This window comes from Protopterus annectens, chromosome 7.part0 (genome assembly GCF_019279795.1).
Source record: "Protopterus annectens isolate FY-2018-M chromosome 7.part0, PAN1.0, whole genome shotgun sequence".
Classification (NCBI taxonomy): Eukaryota; Metazoa; Chordata; order Ceratodontiformes; family Protopteridae; genus Protopterus; species Protopterus annectens.
The window spans coordinates 901,836,877-901,862,471 of NC_056739.1; the positions used below are offsets into that span (position 1 = coordinate 901,836,877).

Consider the following 25,595-nt stretch of genomic DNA (forward strand, 5'->3'; position numbering starts at 1 on the left):
AATAGATAAATAGTGTATAGGTTATCCGACATGTAAATATGTGTATTTAAGTGCATCCTCTCAAAATATATTACTGCTTGGGAATGACAATACATTGCTACCACCAGAGTTCACAAAAAATTAAAAATGAGAGCAAACAGCCAGGTCGCTGGAGTAGGGGCAAGGCATCCACCTATACTACAGGTGACCCAGGATCAATTAAAGACCAAGGAAACCACAGAGTCAGCCAGAGAAGGGGATAAGTTTAGCAGAGGATGTCTAACTTTTCTACCTTGTGGGAAGAAAAGGATTTCACACGATTGCAGTGCTGCTCTCTGGTAACAGGGGAATGGTACAGCACTGTCAGGCAAAGCTCTTGACGAGTCAATGAATAATGTGCACAGGCCACAAATGCAGTTGTGTACATGCACCCGCACAAGTTTACGTCCATGCATGCCAGCCCCCAGTGGACTGTACTGATTAAGAAACAGCACAGCTGACCGAAATACGAGGCCAGCCTGCACATACTACCTTACAGAGGTGATCCAACCCCAACTAGACTACAGGCTTTATTTTCTGGAGAAAGATAACCCAAGTGAACATCCATTCTTTGGTATTATCCAGATTAAGTGTGGGTGACATGGGAGGATTGAACATGGAGAAGCAAGCATGGAACCAGAGGTTAGCAACAAGCTTTAAAAATCAAGCCAACAGTCTCAAGATAACATTGTTCTAAATGTCTAGAACCTACCCGCTCATATTCTTCTTTGGCTTTGCTAAGCATTTCCAGAATATCTATTGGTCTCTCTTCACTGCAGCCATTGGTCTTGCTGGGAGTATTTCTGCCAAGTGACTCCTTAGTTTTCTGCACCTCTAAATCAACAACCCTGCAAACACACAAATAGTTTATGCATGGGCTACACAGGTTCAATCAGCAATCCAACTAAACACATATTATGGTCATCAACAATTTTTTATGAATGACAAAAATTACAGTTGTGTACCTACTATAAATGTAGATGTTCGAGTGTATTCACTGTTGTAGTCATTACACTTGGGTTATCCTGCTGGCAGGCAACCCGCAGTCGGCCTGAATTCCAAAGTCCTGGTCCGGTGTCGGTTGCTGTCGCCTCTTCCCTGACGTCGGTGCACCAGGGGTATAAAAGATGCAGCCAACGCCATTTTCTTCAGTTTTTCTTGCCCCAGATGTCAGGTGCCCCCAAAAGGGTAGGCTGTAAAAATTATGATCATAAAAAAGCATGCACATAACTTTCATCTACAAGCAAATACACCACATAGGTTGTACAGAATAGATAGGTACAGATAAGTCCCAGCAAAGAAAAAGGGGGATGGTGGGAGGGTAACTTGAACTGCCACAGTGAATACACTCGAACATCTACATTTATGGTAGGTACACAACTGTACTACATTCGTGTTTCACTGTTGCAGTCATTACACTTGGGTTGAATCCCAAAGCTGAGGTTGGGCGGCTGGGCCTAAATAGAGTTTGGAGTGGCTATGAGGCCCTGCAGAACTGCAGTGGCAAAGCCTGTTCTGGATTTAGAGTAGAGAGGTAAATGGTAGTGCTTTGTAAAGGTTTGCACTGAAGTCCATGTTGCAGCCTCCAAAATATCCTTGGTTGGTACTCCTCTGAGGAAGGCTGCTGAAGTGGCTGCTGCTCTGGTAAATGTGGCCTAATGCCCTTGGGCACTGATTTGCCATGTTGTGAATAGCAGAAACGAATGCAGTGGCCTATCCATTTTGAAACAGTCTGCTTTGAAATGGCTTTTCCTTGGGAACCTGCAGCATATGCCACTAAGAGTTGTTCAGGCTTTCGTCTTGTCCAAGTAAAAGCGTAGCTGTCTGTGTATGTCCAAAGTACGCAGAAGTCTCTCCCCCTTATTCTGTGGGTTTGGATAAAAGGTAGGCAAATGTATAGTTTGGTTAAGAGCCAAGCTGGACACTACCTTAGGCATAAATGTGGGGTTTGTCCTTAGAGAAACCCGGTTCTGATGAAAAATAATAAAAGGTTCCACAGTCGTTAGTGCCTGTAACTCTGAGACTCTTCTTGCTGAAGTTATTGCTAGGAGAAGAGCGGTTTTCCATGACAAGTATTTTATCTCTGCTGTACTGGCTGGCTCAAAAGGAGGCAGTGTGAGGTTTTCCTATACAAAATTGAGGTCCCATGCAGGCATTGGAGCTCTCCTTGGAGGTCTTATGTTTTTGGCCCCTCTGAGAAACTGTCTTATTAGTGGATGAGAAAAAATAGCTGGGTCCGTATTGTAATGAGCTGAAATGGCAGAGGCATGGATCTTAATTGATAAGAAGGATAGGCCTTTGTCCAGCATCTCAGTTAGGTATTGCAAAATCTGAGGAATATTTGGTTCAAGTGAGTCAATTCCATGAGCTTGGTTCCAAGCACAGAATCTCTTCCATTTTTCTGCATAAGATTTTCTGGTGCTGGGCCTCCTGGCCTCCAAAATAACATCCATAACTGCTTTAGAGAGAGGTGTGTTCTGAATGATTACATCATCCGCCATGCAGCCAGATTTAGGGTTTTAAGTTGGCTGTGCAGGATCTGATTGTTCTGTTGGGTCAGTAAATGAGGTATTTAGAGGCAATGTCCAGGCTGGGCCTTGAGACAAGCTCTTTAGGATTGGGTACCAGTGCTGGCGTGGCCAGTCTGGGGCAAATCAGTATCATATTTGGCTTCTCTTGTCTGACCTTTAGGAGTACCTTGGAGAGGAGAGGCAGAGGAGGGAAGGCATATACTGTAAGGGCTTTCCAGCTACATGAAAGGGCGTCCACTTTCCATGCTTGCTTGTCATAAGTCCGAGTGCAGAATCTCTGTAGCTGGCAGTTGTGAGGGGAGGTGAATAGATCTATGTCTGGGCATCCCCCATTTCCCTGTTATCATGTGGAAGATTTGTGAATCCAGTTTCCACTCGTGAGGATCCATGAGGTTTCTGCTTAGTTCGTCTGCCAATGTATTTGTCTTTCCTGGCAGGAATTGTGCTTGCAAATGTACTTGATAAGTCAATGCTGTGTTCCACAAAGTCATGGCTTGCCTGCAGAGGAGGTAGGAATGTGTGCCCCCTTGCTTGTTTATGTACCACATGACTGTAGTATTGTCTGTCTTTATTAGTAGTTGTCCTGGATGAAGTAGGTCCTTGAAGGCTGTCAGGGCATTTTGTACAGCTAGCATCTCTTTTTGATTGATATGAAGATGCATTTGGATTGTGGGCCATATGCCCTGAATACATTTTCCTGCCATGTGCGCCCCCCAGGCATAATCTGATGCATCTGTTAGTGTCTGCCTGACAGTGGGTAAGGTGAATGGCTGTCCCTTGTTGTGGTGACAGGCCTGTGCCCACCACTGAAATTCCTGTTGGAGGCAGGGAATGAGAGTAATTACTGTTTCCAGGCTGTGGCAATGTTGAGTCCAAACACTTTTTAGATACCACTGTAGTTTCCTCATATGCAGTCTTGCATATGGAATTAGTAGAATGCAGGATGCCATGTAGCCCAGAGCCTGCAGAATTTTCCTTGCAGATAACTGGGTCTTTGTTGCCATGTCTTTGAAGTAAGAAGTCAGATGCCTTTGTTTGTCTGGCGTGAGATAAGCCATCTGGGCAGTTGTATTTAAGCTTGCACCCAGGAATATTATCTCTTGAGAGGGCACTAGTTTTGATTTCTTTTCGTTTACTGTGTACACTAGGCAAATTAATAATCTTTTTACAAATGCCAGATGCTGTAGTAAAATATCTTTGTCCTTTGCTTGAATAAGGCAGTCGTCCAAGTAGGAGTACATTTGAATTCCTGCAAAATCTCTGCAAAATGCAATTACTGGTGCCAAGCATTTTGTGAAGACCCTGGGCGCAGTAGATAAGCCAAAGGGCAGTGCAGAAAACTGGTAGTGCATTGAGCCAGCTATGAATCTGAGGTATCTTCTGCAAGTTTGTCTGATTAGGACATGCAGGTATGCCTCTTTGAGGTCCAAATTTACAAGCCAAGCCTTCTTGTCCAGCATGGGCAGAAGCTGCTGTAGAGTCAACATTTTGAATTTTGGGACGTCCAGAAAAGTATTTAGTATAGACAGGTCCAGAATTGGTCTCCAGGCTTTGTCCTTTCTTGGTACTAAGAAAAGTCTTGAGTAAAATCCTTGTCCCTGCTCTTGCTGTGGGACTGGCTGAATAGCCCCCATTGTCCATGAGAGATGAAACTTGTTTTTGTGCCTCTTGCCAATGATTGCGTGGCAGGTCTGGCATACCTTTTGCCTTTGGAAGGGTTTGAAAGTGGAAACTGTAGCCCTGAGAGACTATATTTAAGACCCATTTGTCCTGGGTGATCTTGTGCCAGTTTTGTGAAAAAAGTGCTAGCTTTCCCCCTAAGGGTCCTGCCAAAAAATAAGTGCTTGGCATTGGCAGAGGGAAGTCATTGGGACTGTTTTCTATAAGGCTGTGATTTGTCTTCTCCGCTTTTGGAGGTAGAAGCACCCCATTGTTTGAGCCTGTATGAGCCCTGGGGCTGTTGCCTGCCTCTAGGGTGTCTGAATCTGCCTCTTTGTGGTCTGTCTGACACAAATTCTTAGAGGGCCAGTTCCTGCTAAATCTGGATGGCTGTACCTGTAAAGAAATCCTTTACTGTCTGCATAGATTTTGCCTTATCCTCCATTTTCTTTAACACCTCCTCTGCCTTAACACCAAACAAAGTATCATGCTGTAATGGAGCATCCAATAATTTTGCTTTAACATGATCAGGCAGATTCTGTTCCTTTAACCAAGCATGCCTTCTAATAACAGAACCTGTAACAGCAGCCCTGCACGAGGCCTCCAGTGAATCATAGCCACATTGCAAAGTATGTTTTCCCACTTGTTCAGCTGCATGCAATAAATCCTGCAAATCTTTATTCTCAGTACATTCAGCATTTTTTGTTTTAACAACATCATTAAATATTGCTGATATTTGAGCATATGAAACTGACAATGTAAAGCCCTTAGAGCCAAGGTAGCAGAAGTGAAAACTCCTCCCCCCCCCCCCAATCTGTCCAAAGCCCTAGAATCTCTGTCTGAGGGGACAGGGTTTTTGGCAGAAGCAGCCTTGACCCCTTTGGGACCCTGTGAGACAGTTTCTGGGTTAGCAGCAGGGTTTTTGTAAAGAAATTTATGGGTGTCTGGGACCCTGTAGTATCTGTCTGGCTTGACAGGGGCAGGAGGTAAAGAGTCTGGAGACAGGCCGGACTCTGAGAAAACATCATCAACTTTGTGTAGAACAGGGGGAATTGCAAGAGGTCTGTGCTGAGGAAGTAAAAGAAAGTCTCTATAAGTCTTTTCTTAGAATCAGAATAATCCTGGCTCTCCCAATGGAAATGCTCCCTCATGGTATGCAGGGTTTCCCCAAAAGAATAGTCCTCCGGAGGAGAAGCTGAAGGAATAGAATCTTCAGCATCAGAATCCTCATAGGGAGGAATAGAATATCCCTGATCAGAAGAAGAGTCAGAGGAAATGGAAACCTGATCAGAGGAACCATATTCAGTGTCTTGCCTAGGCCTCTTATCAGGAGGGGGATGGGAACCCCTGATCAAAGTAATTAGGTCTTCGGCCATTTTGAGCATCTGCTTCTTAGGCATAGAAGCCTGTCCTGGAGAATGCTGTACTGGTTGCCTTGTCTTTAAAACTGTTTTAGACTTTGTCTTGGATGCTGAAGTTGGCTTTATATAAAGTTGTGTAGGTCTAAAGACACCCTCAGAAGCCGATGCCTGCTCAGGGGCTCTGGACCCACCTGAGGGATTAATTTCCGAAGGACCAATACCTTGAGTATCCAGAGGCCTAGCTGTCTCCACGTGAGAGTCGGAGGCGGCCTGTGGCTCTGAGGTAGCGGGAGTCAGGGGCTGCGAAAGTGCCTCACTGAGCACCAGCGACTAGCCTAGAAGAGGCTTCGTCTGTTTTGGACCTCGGATGCTTGTCCTTGTCTTTATCCTTGCATTTTTTATGAATTCCAGTAGTCAGTTGTTCTGACGGCATTATGTAGTTAAACCATCTGCCAAAATAATGAAAAGCAAAATCATACAGACGCTTAATAGTGTGTTGGTTAAATCTAGCACAAAACCGACAACTAGCAACGTCGTGGTCAGGGCCTAGGCAAGGAATGCAGTAAGAGTGGAAATCCTTATGAGGTATTTGCTTCCAACAAGAAATACAACTGTTAACTTTTTCTGACATCGGTCTGGAGCAAGAAAAAAGTTTCCCCAACGGGGTACTTAGCTTTATTGAAGACTTCGGATCTGAAATTCGATTTCGAAAATCTCAGGAGTTGGCCGACCGGCACTTGCGAACTGCTTTTGCTTCGGGCACCGCATGGCAAGAAAGCCTGAACAAAATGGCGTCGGCTGCATCTTTTATACCCCTGGCGCACTGACGTCAGGGAAGAGGCGACAGCAACCGAAGCCGGACCAGGACTTTGGAATTCAGACTGACTGCGGGTTGCCTGCCAGCAGGATAACCCAAGTGTAATGACTGCAACAGTGAAACACGATGATAATCACTAACTTACTTGCACATTTTTTTAACTGGCAAGTAGATCACTACATTTAAAAAAAAATGCACAATTGTTTGAGCCTGCAGCACAACACAGTAATGATGATGACATTTCTTATCAAATACTGACATGCAGGCCTACCACACTTGGCAAGTACAACATTCTGTAGCACTCTCACAAGAAAGTCTTTCAACTCTACCAGCATCTGGTAAAGCTGGTCTAACAGAAAAGGTGATTCCATGGTCTTCTTAGCTGATAAAAAAGGTATATGTGCCTACCTAATAGGAGAATGGTAGGCAAGCAAAATCAGCATATATTTTTGATTCTGCAACCCACAGACCCTTGTTCTGAAGCAAGTGGGAGATTCAGAACAAGCCTCTGCTCTCAAGTGCAACAACCACAGCTAGGAACAAGGCAAAACAAACAATTATTCTGTAATCATTCAAACAACTCAGTCTATGGAAATGACGTGGTACCAACATATTCCAGAGTTTTTTGCTGGTTTAAGCACCACTTCAGCTTATGAGTCATACACCCAAGTGATGTGGGAAGAGCAATGGCATAATCTACAGCACAACTCACACTTAAGCAACCAGCTTACTGTGCATTTTTTATTTTTTATATTTTTTCCCCTAACAGATTAGTTTTTCAACAGAACTGTACAGGTTATAGGTCACATTAAAGGTGGGAAAAGTTTTGAAATTATTTATTATGGTCTCATTTTTTTATATCACAAAAACCTGGCATTTTAACAGGGGTGTGTAAACTTTTTACATCCACTGTACATAAAAAATATTGTCATCTGCAGTTGTACAATTTAATTAGTATTGAGTTAACGGTTCCAGTTAAAAACGGCTGCTTCTTCAGGATGAGAAGGCAAAGCAGCAAGATTTATGGATTGATGCTTCTTCAGGCTGAGAAGGCAAAGCAGCAAGATTTATTTATAGGTTGATGCTTCCTTAACTGAACATGCCCTATATGTCTTAAGTGATCAAAGGTCCATAAAAATCCAGACAGTAGACTGCAGGTAAGTTCAGAGGGCTGATGGCTACCTCTCCAATGATCATGGCATAACTATCAAAATATGCTTCAAAATGGACTTCATGATCTTACAGTTGACCACAAGAACAGAGGCGGCATTAACAGAAAACTTGGAACTACTAAGTCTACAGACAACTACATCAGCAGTCAGCAAAATATGGCTAATGCCAAGGTTAAAAGTTAACAGCTGGGAAGCCTACTCTGACAGTGTAAGGGGATAATGCCCTGGGGCTACAGCCCAGTCAGAGTTCAATTAACAGTTTAGGTTCTTGAAAAAAGCAAGAATTGGAAGGATGGGCGTGACCACCCTTTGAGGGGAAGGGAGGGCCAGCCAGCAATTAAAAATGTCATGGCAGAGTTAAGATGCGAGTCTACAGGTGGGGGGGGGGGGGGGGGTTGACTTAGGTTACGTTCATGAGCACATCACCCAACCAACTGATGGCACTGGCTTGGGTGATCTGCCAGCATTATTATCACTGGCTTGGGTGATCTGCTCACACCCTACCCTAACACAGTGATTATGGCATTTAAATGCATGTAAAGAAGCTGGAACACGCAGGAATGACATAGAATGCAAAATCGCCGATGTTTGCTAGGATGCCAGCCTTTTTAACTGGCTCTCACCCTGGATCACCCAAAGGAATCCCTCATACTGGGGTTCTTCCACCTCAGCAAAAGAAACTGGTTCAATTCAAGTAGATGGAATCCTGACATCAAGTATGTCAGAAAAAGAAAGAGGGGGGGGAAATTAACATCTGCAAGTTAAAGTTGTTTGGTTTATAAAATACTGCAAGAAAAACAAGAGCTTGAAATTCTCAGGGGTTGCAGGAAAGGAGAGCATAAAAAAATGCAGTGGTTATATGACCCCAGCAAGGCTGGATTAGATCTGTTGGAGGGGAAAAAATAAGAGGATTCATACACATTTGGACACCGGAAAATGACTCCATGAAATGGTCATGATCTGACAGGGGGAGAGAGACGACAGAATTACGAGGCCCCCTAAGCATGACCTATGCAAACATACCAAACAAGAGAATAGCTAATAGAAAAGTACAGCTGCCCAAGTCCTACTTACCTGTAACAGTAGATGTTCGTAGAACATTACTTTACTGGCATTTGGTTGTAGTGTCCTGCTGGTCTCTTCTGGCAGTCTACCAAAGATCAGTCCCTTCTACTGCCTGTCTGTGATGGACCAATAATCTGGTAGTACAGGTACTGGTTTAAGAGACCAACAGACAGGACCCTTTCAGTTTTCTACAGTCCTGCTGAAAGGGATAATGGAATCACACTTTGCAAATGCATACCATCCCAAACCACACAGACACACGCGCAGACGCACACAGACACAGACACACGTGCAGACGCACACACAGACACACGTGCAGACGCACACAGACACACGTAGAAGCGCACAGACAGTCACACACAGACACACACAGTCACAGACAGTCACACAGACAGTCACAGACAGTCACACAGACAGTCACACAGACAGACACAGTCACACAGACAGACACAGTCACACAGACAGACACAGTCACACAGACAGACACAGTCACACAGACAGACACACACGTACATACTGTACAGCAGCTCTCAACAGGAACCCAAGCACCAATCTCAGTACATCCAAAAAGAGGGATGGCAGGTGGGTACTGCCAGTAAGTCAGAGTGTTCTACAAATATCTACTGTTACAGGTAAGTAGTACTTAAGCAACTCTACTATGTTGAAAAAACACACTGCCTTACTGGCATTCTGGTAGATTCCCAAAGCCTACCAAACCTGGGAGGAGAAAGGATAAGGTTTCAGGAGACCCTGGAGAATGGTCCTAATAAAGCCAGCTCTGGATCTAGAAAAGGCATCCAGTTTGTAGTGCTTTGTAAAGATATGGACAGAGGACCAAGTTGCTGCCTCTAGAATACTTCTGGAGTTCGATCCTATCCGATACACCACTGAAGAGGGAAGGCCCTGGTGTAATGCGTTTTTACTTTGCCTGGATTCAAAATGCCATGGTAGCTGTAACAAAAAATACCAGTAGACAACCAACTTATAACAGTTTGCTTAGAGATTGGTCAACCCTTTGTTGCCCCTGTGTAGGAAATAAAGGCCTCCAACATTCCTGAAGAATTTTGTTCCATCAAGGGAGTACATAAGCTGTTGTAATATACCAAAGGTACGAAGCATCATCTTTCTCTCCCTTAATCTTAGGTGCTGAGAAGAACACAAAGGTTGCCAGAGTGAATTTGGGGACCACTTTCAGCATGAGAGAGGGGTTAGTGGGTAACACAACCTTATCCCTGTAGAAAATAAGGTAAGGCTGCCCCACCATGAGAGCTTGCAGCTCAGAGACTTGCCTTACAGATGTCAGCGCAATAAGCAAAACAGTTTTCCATGTTAAGAGCTTCAGATCAGCCTGAGTGGCAGGTTAAGAGCTTCAGATCAGCCTGAGTGGCAGGTTCAAAAGCTAGTAAGCGCAGTTATTCCAAAACACAGTTGAGATCCTTGAAGGAGGAATTTGTTTGCAAAAGGGTCTCATATGCAATACTCCTTTCATCAACTGTTTTATCAGGAGAAGAAAGAGGAGGATGCAAAGGCAGACAAGCAGAAATGGCTACTAAATGCACTTTAATAGCAGCATATAAGCCACCCTGAAGTAGCTCACAGAAATATTTCAAAACCAGAGGTATGTTTAACCTTAATGGACTTTCTATTCCAGCTTGGATACCACTTAGAAAATAGTGTGTTTAGAAATGGATGAGGTTTTGTAACAGCAAGTGTTCTACCTCCTTTAACACCTGGTGCGCATCCTCATAAAACAAGTTCCTAAATGGAGTCCAGCTAGAATCATCCAGCTAGTCAGCCGCAGTTTGCTCCAAAGTGGGGTGCACCAATTTCCCATGAGACTGTGTGAGCAAATCCAGAGCGAGGGGAAGGATATGGTAATTGCCCTTCGCCAGTATCATTAAAAGGAAGAAAGTACAGTTGTGCAAGATCTTAACAGCAGTAGCGGACATCCTACTTTTAATTTTTGCCTTATTCTTTACTCTCGAGATACCCTGCTGAGGGTAGCACAACATCCGGTCAGAATACCAAACCCTTCACACTTTACAGGTGTTGTACACCGGATGCATGTCCTATGTGCAAGGCACAAGATACATACATGATTGTATGGATGCCTAATCCTCAAAATGAAGTGCCCCAGGAAAACTGGAACAACCTCAGAGAAAGCAGCATGCACATCCAGAAAGGGAACAAGGACATAAGGCTGAAAAAGGGACCCCTCAGAAAAAAAGTAGAGCAAAAGAAAGTAAAAAATAGGCAGAAAAGAGGGACAGAATACTGTAACAGAGAGATAGGATATCTACTGTTATGGTAAGATCTTGCACAACTGTAGTACATCCTTCCTTCTCATTGTTGCAGTATTCTTTACTCAGAGTACAAAAGCTACTGGAAGGTATGGAAGGAGAAAGTCAGAGAAAAGCTAACCACAAACTCATGACAGAGGACCATGGTAATGACATCCAACTTGCAAGGTTTGGTAAAAGTGTGAATGGATCTCGTATCCAAACCCTTGAAAACAGCATCAGAAGAGGCCACTGCATTGGTAGAATGACCACAAAAAGAAACAGAAAACTACTTGCTATGAAAAAATAACAAACGGAAATGGTCTTCGAAATCCAGGAGGAGATGGTTTGTTTAGACACTGCCAAACAGTTTCCTGGGATGAAAGGAAACAAAGTTGCTCAGATTTTGTGATGGGTTTTGTCTTATCCAAGTTAACACCTGAGCTGTCTATGTAAAATTCAAGGTGTGTAGTACCCTCTTAGTAGAATATTGTGGAAAAGAAAAAAAAAAGAAAAACAGGGAGGATGAAGTGAGTGATTCAAGGACAAATCATTAACCAACTTAGGCATAAAAAGGACTGGTATGAAGAGATACCCTATCCTTGTGAAAAAACAAAAAAGAAGAAACCATCATGACTGCTTGAAGTTCAGGGATTCTCTTGGCAGAAGTAAAAGCAACCAACACAGTATTCAAAGTACAATTATGTAGGGAAGAAAAGGCAAGCTCAAAAGGGGAATGAGCCAATTCTTCAAGGCAAAATTAGGTTCCCAAGGAGGAGAAATAGGCTTTCCTGGAGGTCTGATATGAAGAAAGCCTTTTAGAAAGTCTCTGGCTTCAAAACTAGAAGCCAAAGGTGGACTCAGAGGCAGACAGGGAGACATGACTGACAACTTTACCAGAGGAATATGCCAAACCAGCATTAAGCAACCCACACAAATAAGACTGTAGGGATGCCCACGGAAAAAGAGTCCAGGTCATGCTTTGGACACCAAATAGAAAACCTCTTCCATTTAGCCACATATGTTTTTCTGGCCTCATGCAAAAAATGGTGTCTTAAAGGAATAAAAAACCCTATCACCCAAAGTGCCAGTTGAAGTGTGGACAAGTGAGGGTGAATGACAGACCCCTTGTCTAATGTGGAGAGATCCATCCAGTGAGGTAAATTGTGATCACTGCCCCTGGCCACTGGCCAAGTGAAATAGAAAGGGAAACCAGTGCTGTCTGGGCTAAAAGGGAGTCACCAGCAAGATGTTTTGGGCGTGTCCTACATGAACTTGTGCAGTACCATGGGAAATAGAGGAAGAGGAGGATATGAAAACAGAAAACACCCCTTGAAAGAAAAAAATAAAAAAGACTTGTTCATTCTCTAAGCCAGAGGGACTTGACATTCTGGAACAAAACTGTTCAGACAGGAGGCTAACAAAACCTGTCTGAGGAATACCCCACTGGTGTGCAATGCCTAGACAGACCTCTCTGTGAAGCATCCATTCCTGAGTTGAAGTCCTAAGTCTACTTAGAGAGTCTGCCACTAGGAGTGCGTTCTGAAGGGATGCAACCCCCATGAGGAACTAGAAGGCGGCAGATTGCAAAATCCCAAGCATGAACAACCATCCTGTAAGGTGGTAAGATTTTGCGCCTCTTTGCTTGATGTACCAATGACTGCGGTATTGTCTGTAAAAATCTTTAGAGGACCTGAAACCCAAAGGGAGTGAAAAGCCAGTACAACCCTCATCTCTAGGATACTGACATGGTCTGTGGGGGACCAAAGACCATGGGCTTTCACATTGTAGGAGGAGGCTATCTAATCATAATCGGAAGCATCCACGTACAGCTCCTGTGTAGGGAAAGGAATCTGAAAAAGCAAACAAGGATTTAGGGAAATCTGATGAATATACCTATGAGACAAAGTAAGAGAAGGATCAGATACTCCAGATGGTGGCAGTGCTGGAGCCAATCAGCATTAAAATACCACAAATTTCCTTATTGGGAGTTTGGCAAAAGAAACAATGTGAATGGTGGATGCCATGTATCCCAGGGCTCTGAGAAATTCCCTTGCAGAAAGGGCTGGAAGGGTAAGAACAGATTGGTCAGAAGCAGTGAAAGACAGGACCTTGGGAGGCAGCGGAAAAGCCAACATTGGAATGGCCTGAATCCTGCAACCCAAAAACACTTGGTCCTGACAGGGATTCAACACAGACCTTTTGAGATGGATGGTAAACCCCAAACTGCACAGAAGACAGTGAAGTGCAGACTATGAAGCAGGAACTGCTGAGAGAGGTCTGAATGGCTTCATGTCCCAGCAGCTCTAGCTGAACCAAGAGAAAATTAGGAAGCTAGCAAGAAGGTTGAGGAAGGCCAGAAAATGGAGGAAGGGACTTCTAAACCATAAAGGCAGATTTGTAAAGAAAATCTGTGTGTGTGTGTGTATCTGGGAAAATCCAGTTACTAACCCTCTTGATCCTAGCAGGCTGCCTATGGACAAAATATTTGGATGGAAAGCTCCTCTGGAATTTAGGCACAGGGGAAATAAAAAGGTGTCTCAGGTCTTACATAATCTTGCCCTTATCCTGAAAGGTTTTAAACAATTATGCAGCAGCTGTGTAAAAAAGATTCGGAATGTCTAATGGAGAATGTTAAAGTTTGGCCTCAACACTCTCATGTAAAGCTTGAGGGTACAAACAAGAGCATCTTCTCATGGTTGAATCAGCTGCATCATAGCTGCGGTTTTATGGAGTCGTAAGCTACCCAAGAGGCACAGCTCAGAAGAGAAAGAGCAGAAGTCTTACTATGTAAATCAGACATACCAATCAACCCCCCCCCACACACACACACACACACACACACACACACACACACACACACACACACACACGTGGGAAAGAAGAGAGCACAGTTGTGTACCTACCATAAATGTAGATGTTCGAGTGTATTCACTGTTGCAGTCGTTACACTTGGGTTATCCTGCTGGCAGGCGACCCGTAGTCGGCCCGAGTTCCAAAGTCTTGGTCCGGCGTCAGATGCTGCTGCCTCTTCCCTGACGTCAGTGCGCCAGGGGTATAAAAGTTGCAGCAGACGACATTTTCTTCAGTTTTTCTTACCCCAGATGTCAGGTGCCCCCAGATATGAAGGCTGTAAAGATAAAAATATGCCAAACAACCATACATATATCACTAAAACATTTTCTTCTTCTAAAAGCAAATACACCACATAGGTTGTATAGAGTTGAGAAGTACAGAATAGTCCCAGCAAAGAGGGGGGTGGTGGGTGGGTAACCAGGACTGCAACAGTGAAAACACTCCAACATCTACATTTATGGTAGGTACACAACTGTACTATGTTCTTCGTGTTTCACTGTTGCATTCATTACATTTGGGTAGAATCCCAAAGCTATGGATGGGAGGATGGAACTAAACAGCATTAGGAGCGGCTATAAGGCCCTGCAGGACTGCACTGGCAAAGCCTGCCCTGGATTTGGAGGAGAGGGGCAAATGATAATGCTTTATGAAGGTATGAACAGAACTCCAAGTAGCAGCTTCTAGAATGTCTTTGGTTGGAACTCCTCTGAGAAAGGCTGCTGAGGTAGAGGCAGCCCTGGTGGAATGTGACCAGATTCCCTTGGGCGCAGGTTTACCATGGTGTAAGTAGCAGAAACGAATGCAGTGGCTAATCCACTTAGAAATACTCTGCTTTGATATAGCCTTCCCGCTGATCCTGAAGGAAATGCCACCAGTAGTTGCTCAGACTTTCTTAGAGAGTTGGTCCTGTTCAAGTAGAATCTTAGTTATCTGTGAACATCCAATGAATGCAGAATCCGCTCCCCCTTGTTCTGCGGATTTGGGTAAAATGTTGGCAGATGAACGGTTTGGTTAAGAGCCACACTGGATACCACTTAGGCATAAAGGAAGTATTGGTCCTGAGGGACAACCTGTCCGGGTAAAACGTAATAAAAGGCTCCACAGCCATAAGAGCCTGTAGTTCTGAAACCCTTCTTGCTGAAGTGGTTGTCAAGAGGAAAGCTGTTTTCCAAGATAAAAATTTTATATCTGCAGTAGCTGCTGGAAGGAGGCAGGGTGAGTTTTTCCAGCACAGGTCCCATGCAGGAGTTGGTGATCTTCTGGGAGGCCTTAAATTTTTGGCCCCTCTAAGATATTGTTTTAGCAGAGGATGAGAAAAGAGGGGAGGGTCCGTGTTGTAAAGAGCCGAGATGGCAGAGGCATGGATTTTTACTGAAGAAAAAGATAGGCCCTTGTCAAGCATCTCAGTCCAGTATTGCAAAATCTGAGGGATATTTGGTTTTGCTGTGTCTGTTCCTTGTGCTTGGTTCCAAGCACAGAATCTCTTCCATTTAATCAGCATAAGATTTTCTAGTACTAGGCCTTCTGGCTTCCAAAATGACATCCATCACAGATTTACTGAGAGGTGTTGTTTGAATAATTAAATGATCAGCCATGCTGCAAGGTTCAGAGTTTGGAGCAGAGTATGCAGAATTCGATTGTTCTGCTGAGACAGCAGATGAGGTATTTGAGGCAAGTACCAAAGAGGGAGTTGAGACATTCCTTAGAAAGTACAGTTTTGTACCTACCATAAATGTAGATGTCCGATAGGCATGCATCTGCAGTCCTTACAAATGGGTTGTCCTGTCGTCAGGCAGCCCTTCGGTCGGCCGGATTCCAAAGTCTGGGTCTGGCCTCGGCTGGTGTCGCACTTCACCCGACGTCATAGCGGCAGTTCTTCGGGTATAAAGGCATCAGCCGACGCCATTTTCCTCAGTGTTTCTTGCCCCAGATGCCAGGTGCCCTCTAGGAAGGCTAAATTTGGATAAATGCAAATGGTTCCAAATAGTAGAGAGCAAACAAAAAATAAGCATGTATGTACATATATACAAACAAATACACCATAATAGATTCCCCCAGCTAGCTACAAGATGGGCAAATACCCTAGGAGTACCACAGAGGGAAGGAGGGTGGGTAATCCTGACTGCAGATGCATGCCTATCGGACATCTACATTTATGGTAGGTACAAAACTGTACTATGTCCTTCAAGGATGCATCTGCAGTCCTTACAAATGGGTAGAATACCATAGCCAAACTGGGGGAGGAGAAATAGATTATGGTGTAGTTAAGATCCCTTGCAAAACAGCAGTGGCAAAACCTGCTCGGGATCTGGAGTATAAAGGTAAATTATAATGCTTGGCAAATGTATGCACGGAGCTCCAAGTAGCAGCCTCTAAAATGTCTTTGGTAGCCACTCGTAAAAAGCTGTGGTAGTGGCTGTAGCCCTTGTAGAGTGAGGCCTGATGTTTTCTGGAGTTTTCTTTCCATGGTAGGAGTAACAAAATCTAATGCAATTTCCTATACACTTAGAGATTGTCTGTTTTGAAATTGCTTTTCCTTCCATTCCTGTTGCATATGCTACCAGTAGCTGGTCAGTTTTTCTATTGCTCTTGGTCCTGTCCAGGTAGTAACGTAATTGTCTATGTACATCCAAGGTATGCAGCAGTCTTTCTCCCCTGTTTTGTGGGTTGGGGAAGAATGTAGGTAGGTGGATAGCTTGATTTAAAGATACCCTGGAGACCACCTTTGGCATAAAAGTAGGATTAGTTCTCATGGACACTACCTTGATGGAAGATCAGGAAGGGCTGTACTGCCATTAATGCCTGTAGTTCAGATACCCTTCTTGCTGAAGTGATTGCAAGCAGGAAAGCAGTTTTCCATGATAAGTACTGTAATTCTGCTGTTGCTGCTGGCTCGAAAGGAGGGAGTGTCAACTTTTCTAGCACAAAGTTCAAGTCCCATGCTGGCAATGGCGGCTTCCTGGGTGGCTTTACATTTTTAATCCCTCTCAGAAACTGCCTGAGCAGAGGATGTGAGAATACTGGAGGATCCAAGTTGTATTCTGCTGAAATAGCTGATGCATGAATCTTAATGGAAGAATAGGACAGGCCTGTGGAAGAGCTCTGCCAAGTATTCCAGGATGTTAGCTATGTTTACCAGTGACACATTCTCTCCTTTGCAGTACTCCAAATGAGATATCTTTTCCATTTTGCTGAATAATTTTTTCTTGTTGAGGGTCTGCGAGCCTCCAAGATAATGTCTTTAACCCTTTGAGATAAATCTGGGTTATTTGGTCTTATGCAATGTTCCAGGCAGTCAGCTGCAGTGTTTTCAGGTTTGGATGCAGGGTTTTGAAGTTGTTCTGTGTTAACAGCAAGGGAACTAGGGGCAGAGGCCATATTTGTTCCCGAGACATACTCCTCAGTAATGGGTACCAATGTTGCCTTGGCCAGTCTGGAGCTATCAGGATGATCCTTGGACGGTCTTCTTTGATCTTCAGTAGCACCTTGTGCATCAAAGGGAATGCATATGCTGTCAGGTTTGTCCAACTGAAAGATAGGGAGTCCACTTTCCAAGCAAGTGGGTGGTACGTCCTTGTGCAGAATTTTTTCAGTTGGTGATTGTGTGGGGATGCAAATAAGTCTATTTCTGACAGTCCCCATTTCCCTGTAATTGTTTTGAAGATGTCCGGATGCAGCATCCATTCGTGGGCATCCGTGGTAGTTCTGCTTAGGATATCTGCTAGTATATTTTCTTTTCCTGGCACAAAAATTGCTTGTAGCTGAATGTTGAAGCTCAGTGCCACATTCCAGAGGTCCATTGCCATCCGGCATAGAGGGTATGAATGTGTGCCTCCCTGTTTGTTGATGTACCACATAACTGTGGTGTTGTCCGTCCTTATCAGCAGTTGACCCTGTTGAAGAAATGGTCTGAATGCCTGAATTGCCAGTTTTACTGCCAGCATTTCCTTTTGATTTATGTGTAGGTGCAGCTGGTCTTGAGTCCATAAGCCTTGTATGCACTTGTCCAGCATGTGTGCCCCCCGACCGAGGTCTGAGGCGTCTGTTGTGATGGTCTGGCTTGGTTGAGTGCTGTGGAAGGGAAGTCCCTTGTTTGATTGACAGGCCTAGGCCCACCATTGGAATTCTTGTTTCAGGCATGGAATTATTGGAATTTGGGTTTCTAGGCTGTGCTTGTGCTGAGACCATAAATTCCTTAGGTACCACTGTAACTTTCTCATATGTAGTCTGGCATGTGGAATTAATATTATGCAGGATGCCATGTAACCGAGAGCTCGCAGGACTTTTCTTGCTGTTAACTGGTTCTGCTTTGTTAATGCCATGAAGTAGAAAGGGAGTTGTTCCTGTTTTTCTACGGTCAGGAATGCCATTTGTTTTGTTGTGTCCAAATCTGCACCCAAGAAGGTTATTGGGATGGTATCAGCCTTGACTTTTTTATATTGACTGTGTATCCCAGGGCTTGTAGTAGATGAATGACCCTTTCCAAATCTTTTGTTAATTTGTTTTTGTTGTCCGCTTGTAACAGGCAGTCGCCCAGGTAAGGGTAAATTTGAATTCCCTGAAGCCTGCAATGAGCAATTACTGATGCCAGGCATTTCGTGAATACTCTGGGCGCAGTAGATAAGCCAAAGGGCAATGCTGAGAATTGATAATGCTCTGATCCTGCAAGAAATCTGAGGTATCTTCTGCAATTTGGTCATATGGGGACGTGCAGGTATGCCTCCTTGAGATCTAGAGTTACCAGCCAAGACTCCTTGCCCAGCATGGGAAGAAGCTGCTGTAGGGTCAGCATTTTGAATTTTGGAACAATGAGGTATGTGTTTAAAGCGGACAGGTCGAGAATAGGTCTCCATTGGTTTTCTTTTCTTGGTACCAGGAAGAGTCTGGAGTAAAATCCTTGCCCTTGTTCCATAGATGGTACCCTTTCTACAGCTCTCATCCTTAGTAAGTGAGTTATTTGTCGTAGAGCTTCTGTCTTCTGATTTGGAGGTAGGTTTAGCATTCCTCTCTTCCTTGTTAGAGTATGGAAGTGAAACCTGTAACCTTGGTCTATTGTCTGTAAAATCCATTTGTCTCTTGTGATGTAATGCCAGTTTACTGAAAATAAGGCTAGCTTCCCGCCTAAGGGTGCTTCTAGTTGTTCCCTGGTTGGCGGTGCCAGAGCCAAGTCACTGTGATTGTCCTGTGGAAGTGGTGGCAGCTGGATCTGTGGCTGTACCTCGCTGGTTGTTAGCCTGCCATTGACGTCCCCTGTAGGCACCTCTGGACTGACCTCTGCCTCTTGAGCGCCTATTTCTGCCTCTCGGAGCTCTGGAGGTGTCTGGAAAGGACCAATTCTTGGAAGGCCAGTTCCTGCTAAACCTTGGAGGCTGGACCTGCAAGAAATCCTTGACTGTCTGGACAGATTTTGCTTTCTCTTCCACCTTCTTCAGCACTTGCTGTGCAGGGGAGCCAAACAAATTGAGCTTATCCATGGGAGCATCTAGGAGCTTTGATTTAACATGGTCTGGTAAGGACTGCTCTTTTAACCATGCATGTCTTCTGATCACTGTGCCAGTCATGGCTGATCGAAAGGAAGCCTCCAGTGCATCATAGCCGCATTTTAAAGAATGATTACTGACCTGCTGAATGTTATGTACCATTTCCTGAACAGATTTTTTATCTAATGGTTCATCAGAGGACAGATTTTTAGTTAACTGATCTAACATAAATTCCTGATACTGAATCATGTGGAATTGACAGTTCAAGGCTCTAGCTGAAAGAGTAGCAGAAGTGTAAACTTTTTTACCCCATCTCTAAGGCCCTAGATTCCCTTTCAGAGGGAAGGGTTTTGGCAGAGGTAGCTGCTACAGCCTTGGGTCCCTGGGAGATAGTTTCGGATCTGCAAGAGGGCCTTATACAAATGATAATGTGTGTCCGGAACCCTGTAGTATCTATCGGGCTTAGCAGGGGCCGGAGGAAGAGTATCAGGAGCAGTACAAGCATCATTAAATGCATCATCCACAACAGTAAGTACTGGAGGAATGGCTAAAGGCCTATGCTGTGGCAAATGCAGAAAGGTTCTAAGCCTTTTCCTAGAGTCTGAAAAATCCTGGCCCTGCCATTGAAATTGTTCCCTCATAGCATGCAAGGTTTCCCCAAAGGAAAATTCCTCAGGCGGAGAGGCAGAAGGGATGGACTCCTCTGCATCAGAGTCCTCATAAGGAGAAAAAGGGTCCTCTGGAGGGTTAGAATTATCTGATTCATCACAGGAGTTATCTGTAGAAACTGGCTCAGGGGGCTCTGCTCTAGGCCTCTTCTCTGGAGGTGGGTGGGATCCCCGGATCAAAGAAATGAGATCCTCTGCAAGACTAAGCATTTGTGAACTAGAGCTAGGCCTGTGTGAGGGGGTCTTAGCAGGCACAGTTTTGCTAGATTTTGCTGCTTTAGCCCTGGCAAAGGCCTTAATCGACATAGATGCAGGTGGCCTAGCAGCTCCACGTGCAGGGGTAGAAATATCCAAGGGGATAGTATCAGATAAATCCTGTGAACCTGCAAGAGCGGGTGGTATTTCAGAAGCCAATTCCACCATGCTGGATGAGGCCTCGGTAGGAGGAACGCTTTCGGCCGAAGGAAGAACCGTGGACTCGGTTTCAGCCGAAACAGAGACACTCGCGGTTGGCTTAACGCGTTTCCGAAACCGCGGACCGCAAGTGTCGGTCCTTTTCCTTGCGCTTTTTAGAAATTTGCGTAGTCGGAGTATCCGACGGCATAATGTAAGTAAAATCGGAGCCGAAAAACTCCTCAGCAAATTCCGACCGGCGTCTAAGTGTCCGCCGGTTGAAAGAAGCACAGGCTAGACAAGCTGCTACGTCATGGTCTGGGCCTAAGCAAGGTAAGCAGTAAGAGTGGAAATCTTTATGAGGTATTTGTTTCCCACAAGTTAAATAAGAAGTTATGTACCTACCATAACGTTCCATGTTAGTTGTCTTCTCTCGCCTTCTTTCTTGCTTGATGGGTTCGGAGCCGATCCCTCGGCTCCGACTCGGCACTTGCTAAGCTCGAGAGTCACTTTTACCAGCTCGAGGCAGCCCCATATCCCATGATGCAAGGCGGTAAGTACCCAGATCTCGTTTGCTGACAAAGGGCAATAGCACCAAGCACAAAATACTTCCCAAAGGAAGAAAGAAAACTTACAGATGGAAGAAGGACCAGGTCTGAATGGTCTTCAGCATAACAGTTTCTGATAACAAGGTCTGTCCAGGCCAGGGGGAAGGAGGGAGGGTCAAGAAAGAAGGCGAGAAGACAACTAACATGGAACGTTATGGTAGGTACATAACTTCTTAATGTTAAGTTGTCAATCTCGCCTTCATTCTTGCTTGATGGGACCGGCCCCTAGCACCTCTATCCTGGGTGGCTCAATGGAACAAACTCTTGAGGACTGTAGAGCCAAAACTGGCTCTGTCCCTGGAGGCCAAGTCCAATTTGTAATGGGAAACAAAAGTGTGAGGAGTAGCCCAAGTGGCCGCTGCACAAATAGTGTCCAAAGGAAGTCTAGCTTGAAAAGCTGTAGAAGTAGCTAAGCTCCTAGTTGAATGTGCTTTAGGTTTTGAGCACAGCTGTTTTCCCCTGAGCGAATAAATTTCAGAGATGCACGAAGAAAGCCATCTGGACAAGGTCACTTTAGAAACAGGAAGGCCTTTTTTATTATCCGCATAGGAAACAAAAAGTTGATCAGATTTTCTAAATTTTTTTGTTCTGTCCAAATAATATCTAAGTTGACGGTGGACATCAAGATAATGTAGCTTTTGTTCAGCTCTATCTGAATAGTTAGGGAAAAATACAGGGAGATCAATGGATTGATTCAAATTGTTCTTTGAAGCGACCTTAGGTAAAAAGGTTGGGTTAGTTCTCAAAGATACTCTGTCTTTGTGAATACCAAATACGGTCGAACCGAAAGAGCATGAAGTTCAGACACCCTCCTGGCAGATGTAATAGCCACTAGGAATAAAGTTTTCCAAGAAAGATATTTCAGGGAACAAGAAACAGCTGGCTCAAGGGGAAGAATCAAGGATGTCAGCACTAAATTTAGATCCCACTGAGGAGGAGGATTCCCGATTGGAGGCTTTAGTAGGAAAATTCCTTTCAAGAAGGCCCTGCAGAGCCTATGGGACATAATATTATGATCTGCTATCCCGACATGAAAATTGGAAATAGCAGCCAATTGAACTCTGACTGTGGAAGAAGAGGAGCCTGCATGAAAAATCTCTGCTAAGAAGTCCAGGACTGCCTGAACAGGGCAGTAAAAGGATCAATATTCTGGGCCTTAGCCCAATAAGAGAAACGTTTCCATTTGCTTGTATAAATCCTCCTGGTAGAGGATTTTAGCGAAGCTACTATGATGTCTCTAACTGGGTTAGAGATCAAAGGAAGCCTGGCTAAGGAAGGAAGTGGAGCAACCATGCTGTGAGGTTGAGAGAAGGGATTGACTGGTGCAGCTGACCCGATTGGTGAATCAGAAGATCTGGCACTGGGTCCAGATGCCACGGCTGCACCAAAAGGTGATGATGGAGGAACGGAACCAAACTTGTCGAGGCCAGTAAGGGGCAATGAGAATCAATTTGGCTCTCAAAACGGTAGCTTTCTGGATCACCTGAGGGATCAGAGGAAATGGAGGGAAGGCATAAAGAAGTCCCTGGGGCCAATCCTGGGTCAGAGCGTCTCTTGGGGAATGGCCTGATAGAGGGAAGAGGCTGAAGAAGTCTGGGCATTTGCTGTTTTGGGGAGTAGCAAAAAGATCGCAACATGGACGACCCCATTCCAGAAAAATCTCTTCCGCTATAGATTGCTTGAGAGACCACTCGTGAGGCATGAGAATAGCTCTGCTCAATCTGTCCGCTACAATGTTGGTTTTCCCAGGGATATGCGTTGCTACCAGAAACCGATGAGAGGAGATCGCCCATTGCCATAGTCTGAGCGCTTCGACACAAGGGGTAGGACTTGGTTCCGCCCTGTTTGTTGATATACCAAACTACAGACATGTTGTCTGTGTGGACTGCAATTGTCCCTACGGGAAGAAAGTCGTTGAGGGCTTGCAACGTTAAAAGCACTGCTCTCATCTCCAGGACATTTATGTGCAGATGGTACTCGAACGGCTGCCACGCCCCATGAACCATCCTGCCCTGATAATGACCCCCACCCGATCAGGGAGGCATCCGTGGTGACAGTGGCTATCGGGGATGGGGTACAAAGTACCTGCCTTGGTGAACCTGAGGCGATGTGATCCACCAAGCAAGATGCTCTTTGCATGTCTGTGTCACCAGAATCTGGTGACGATTGAAGTTGCTGGTATGACCATTGTGTGAACAGCATCCACTGAAGAAGGCATGTAGAATCGAGCCAGGGAAGAAGAGTAATGGCCAGCCATGAGACCTAATACTTTAGAACCATTCTGGCCTGTACTTTCTTGCTGGCCAGAATGATCCTGACATGACTCTGAATGTCTGAAACTCTTTGATCTGTAAGGGTAGCTGACATCCTAACAGTGTTTAAGTTTGCCTATGAAGGTAATAGACTGGCAGGGCGATAAGGATGACTTTTCGGGTTGATTGAGATGCCCAAATGAGAACAAAGGTCTATTGTGTAATCCCTGGCTTGTATAAGCTGATGCCTGGTGGTGGCTGACAGGAGCCAGTCGTCGAGATACGGAAACACCTGGAATCCTTGACGCCTCAGGTGAGCCGTGACCACTGCCATGCATTTGGTGAACACTCTGGGGCTGTAGTGAGACCAAAGGGCAGGGCTCTGAACTGAAATGACTGGACCCCAGCCGAAGCGGAGAAATCTCCTGGAGCGTCTGTGAATTTTGATGTGATAGTATGCATCCTGAAGATCTATTGAGCACATCCAGTTGTCCTTCTGTAAGAAGGGCAGTATTGACTGAAGAGTGACCATTCGAATCTTGTCTTCCTGACAGACTTGTTGAGTCTGCTGAGATCCAATATTGGTCTCCAGTCTCCCGTCTTTTGGGGACCAAAAGAACCTTGAGTAGATTCCGGCTCTGAATGGTCTATTGTAACTGGCTGAATGGCTCTTTTGCAGTAGTTTTGAGACTTCTAACTCTGCAACCTCCTTAGACCGGTGGTACGCCTGGAAGGGAACTTGAGGGAAGGGACTTTCCTCGAAAGGAATTATGTAACCCTTGGATATGATCGACTGTACCCATCTGTCTTGAGTGAGGGAATGCCAGGCTTCTGGGTACAGTGATAATCTTCCCGACTGCCTCCAAGGAGGGACAGCCGGGCAACACCTCAGGATGCTGAAAGGGCTTGTCAGAGAGAGGCTCCTGTTTCCTGGTTTTCAGACCCCTCTGCCTCTAGAGCGCCTGTTGTTGTTACCCCTCTGCCTCTAGGGGTAAACTGACCACGTGAATCCGCGTGACTCCTTGGGATTTACGGAACCACATTTTCCCACCTTTCTGTCCTTTGGGATAAGGTCTAGAAGGGGTGGAAAACGGGCTCCAACAGCAGAAAGAGTCTTGCCGGCCTGTTCGCACCTAGTCAAGGTTTCCTTCACCTCGGGGCCAAACAAAGCTGACCCATCAAAGGGAGAATTTGTGAAGGACGCCTTAAAGGGATCCAAAAATCACATAGCCGCATCCAGGCTTGGCGCCTAAGAGCCACACCTGTACCTGCGGCTCTACTCGCTCCATCCGCAGCATAAGATATTAGCCGCATGGAGGAGTTTGCAATGGAATTGAGGGGTCCTAGCTGCGAAGCAATTTTTCTTGAGCCCCTGCAGCTGTAGGATCCTGAACTACTTCACCCAGCTCCTTAAGGATACCCCTCTGGAGTCTGGTGAAGTGACATAGGTAATTCAGCGAACGATAGCAAAGGTCGCTGAGGAAAACATCCGCCACTGCACCTATCCATGATCCTAGAGTCCTTATTAGGAGGATGGACGGGCACGGAAGGATCTGCAAGTTCCTTTTGGTGGCCGCAGCCACCACCATGGCATCAGCGGGACACCCTTAGTGAGGAAATGCTTGTCACACGGGCAGTGATAAATTTTGAAGGCCTCCTAGGGACTGGCTCTACAGAGTCAGGAGCTGCCCACGCCTTTGTGCAATAACCTGCATAAGGGGGTCGAAGGCGGAGACACCCAGGAGGTGGAGGGCCGAGATCCAAACGCCTCTAGGTATACTGACTCATCCTCAGAGGGATTGTTGGTGGGCCAGTTTCCCTCTGTTTCAGGAGTTCTAGGATGTCTGAGAAGGAGACATCCTCAGAGGGGATCTAGGGATCCCTCTGACTCATCAAAGTCAGTATCCGGGTGACAGACTCGGGAGTCTACATGCTTCCTCTTACAAGTCCTCTTCCTAGGAGGATCTCCAAACATCAGGAGAATCCTCGAAGAGGGGAAATTCCCAATGGGGAAACCTGAGGCGGAGGATCTCTGGGTCCTGTAGCAAGAGAAGTGGCAGAGATGTCAACAGGTACTATAGAGGGAGGAGCTACGGAACAGACTGCTGACTGATACCAGTGGCCAGTACACTCTTCATCACCTCGAATGCTCCCTCCCAGGCAGGTCCGAGAGAACCCGCTCAAGAGCTAGGAACTCCAGGGACCACCGAAGGGAAGTCTCCGAGGCAGATGTCGGAGCCGAGCTCACCAAGGCCGAGGCTCCAAGGGGAAGAGCGGTTCGACAAGGGTCCGATGCCACTCACCCCTCGGAGGAGACCATGGAAGCCCGACCACCGAATCCCTCTAAGGAAGGTCTCAAGAGGAGATAAGAGTAGAGGCTGAAGGAACAGAAGGGGTATCCGTCCTCCAGCCGTAGCAGTAACCATTCCGAAGACT

At 45.4% G+C, this 25,595-nt stretch overlaps 1 protein-coding gene across 1 annotated transcript in view; it reads right to left on the reverse strand.

Moving 5' to 3' along the window:
* DCP1A (decapping mRNA 1A) overlaps positions 1-25,595 on the reverse strand; it is a 1,118,752-nt gene that overhangs the window by 487,974 nt on the left and 605,183 nt on the right. Inside the window, exon 5 of the mRNA XM_044077482.1 lies at positions 731-866. Coding sequence (XP_043933417.1) covers positions 731-866 — 136 coding nt within the window. The remainder of the gene's footprint in view (positions 1-730; positions 867-25,595) is intronic.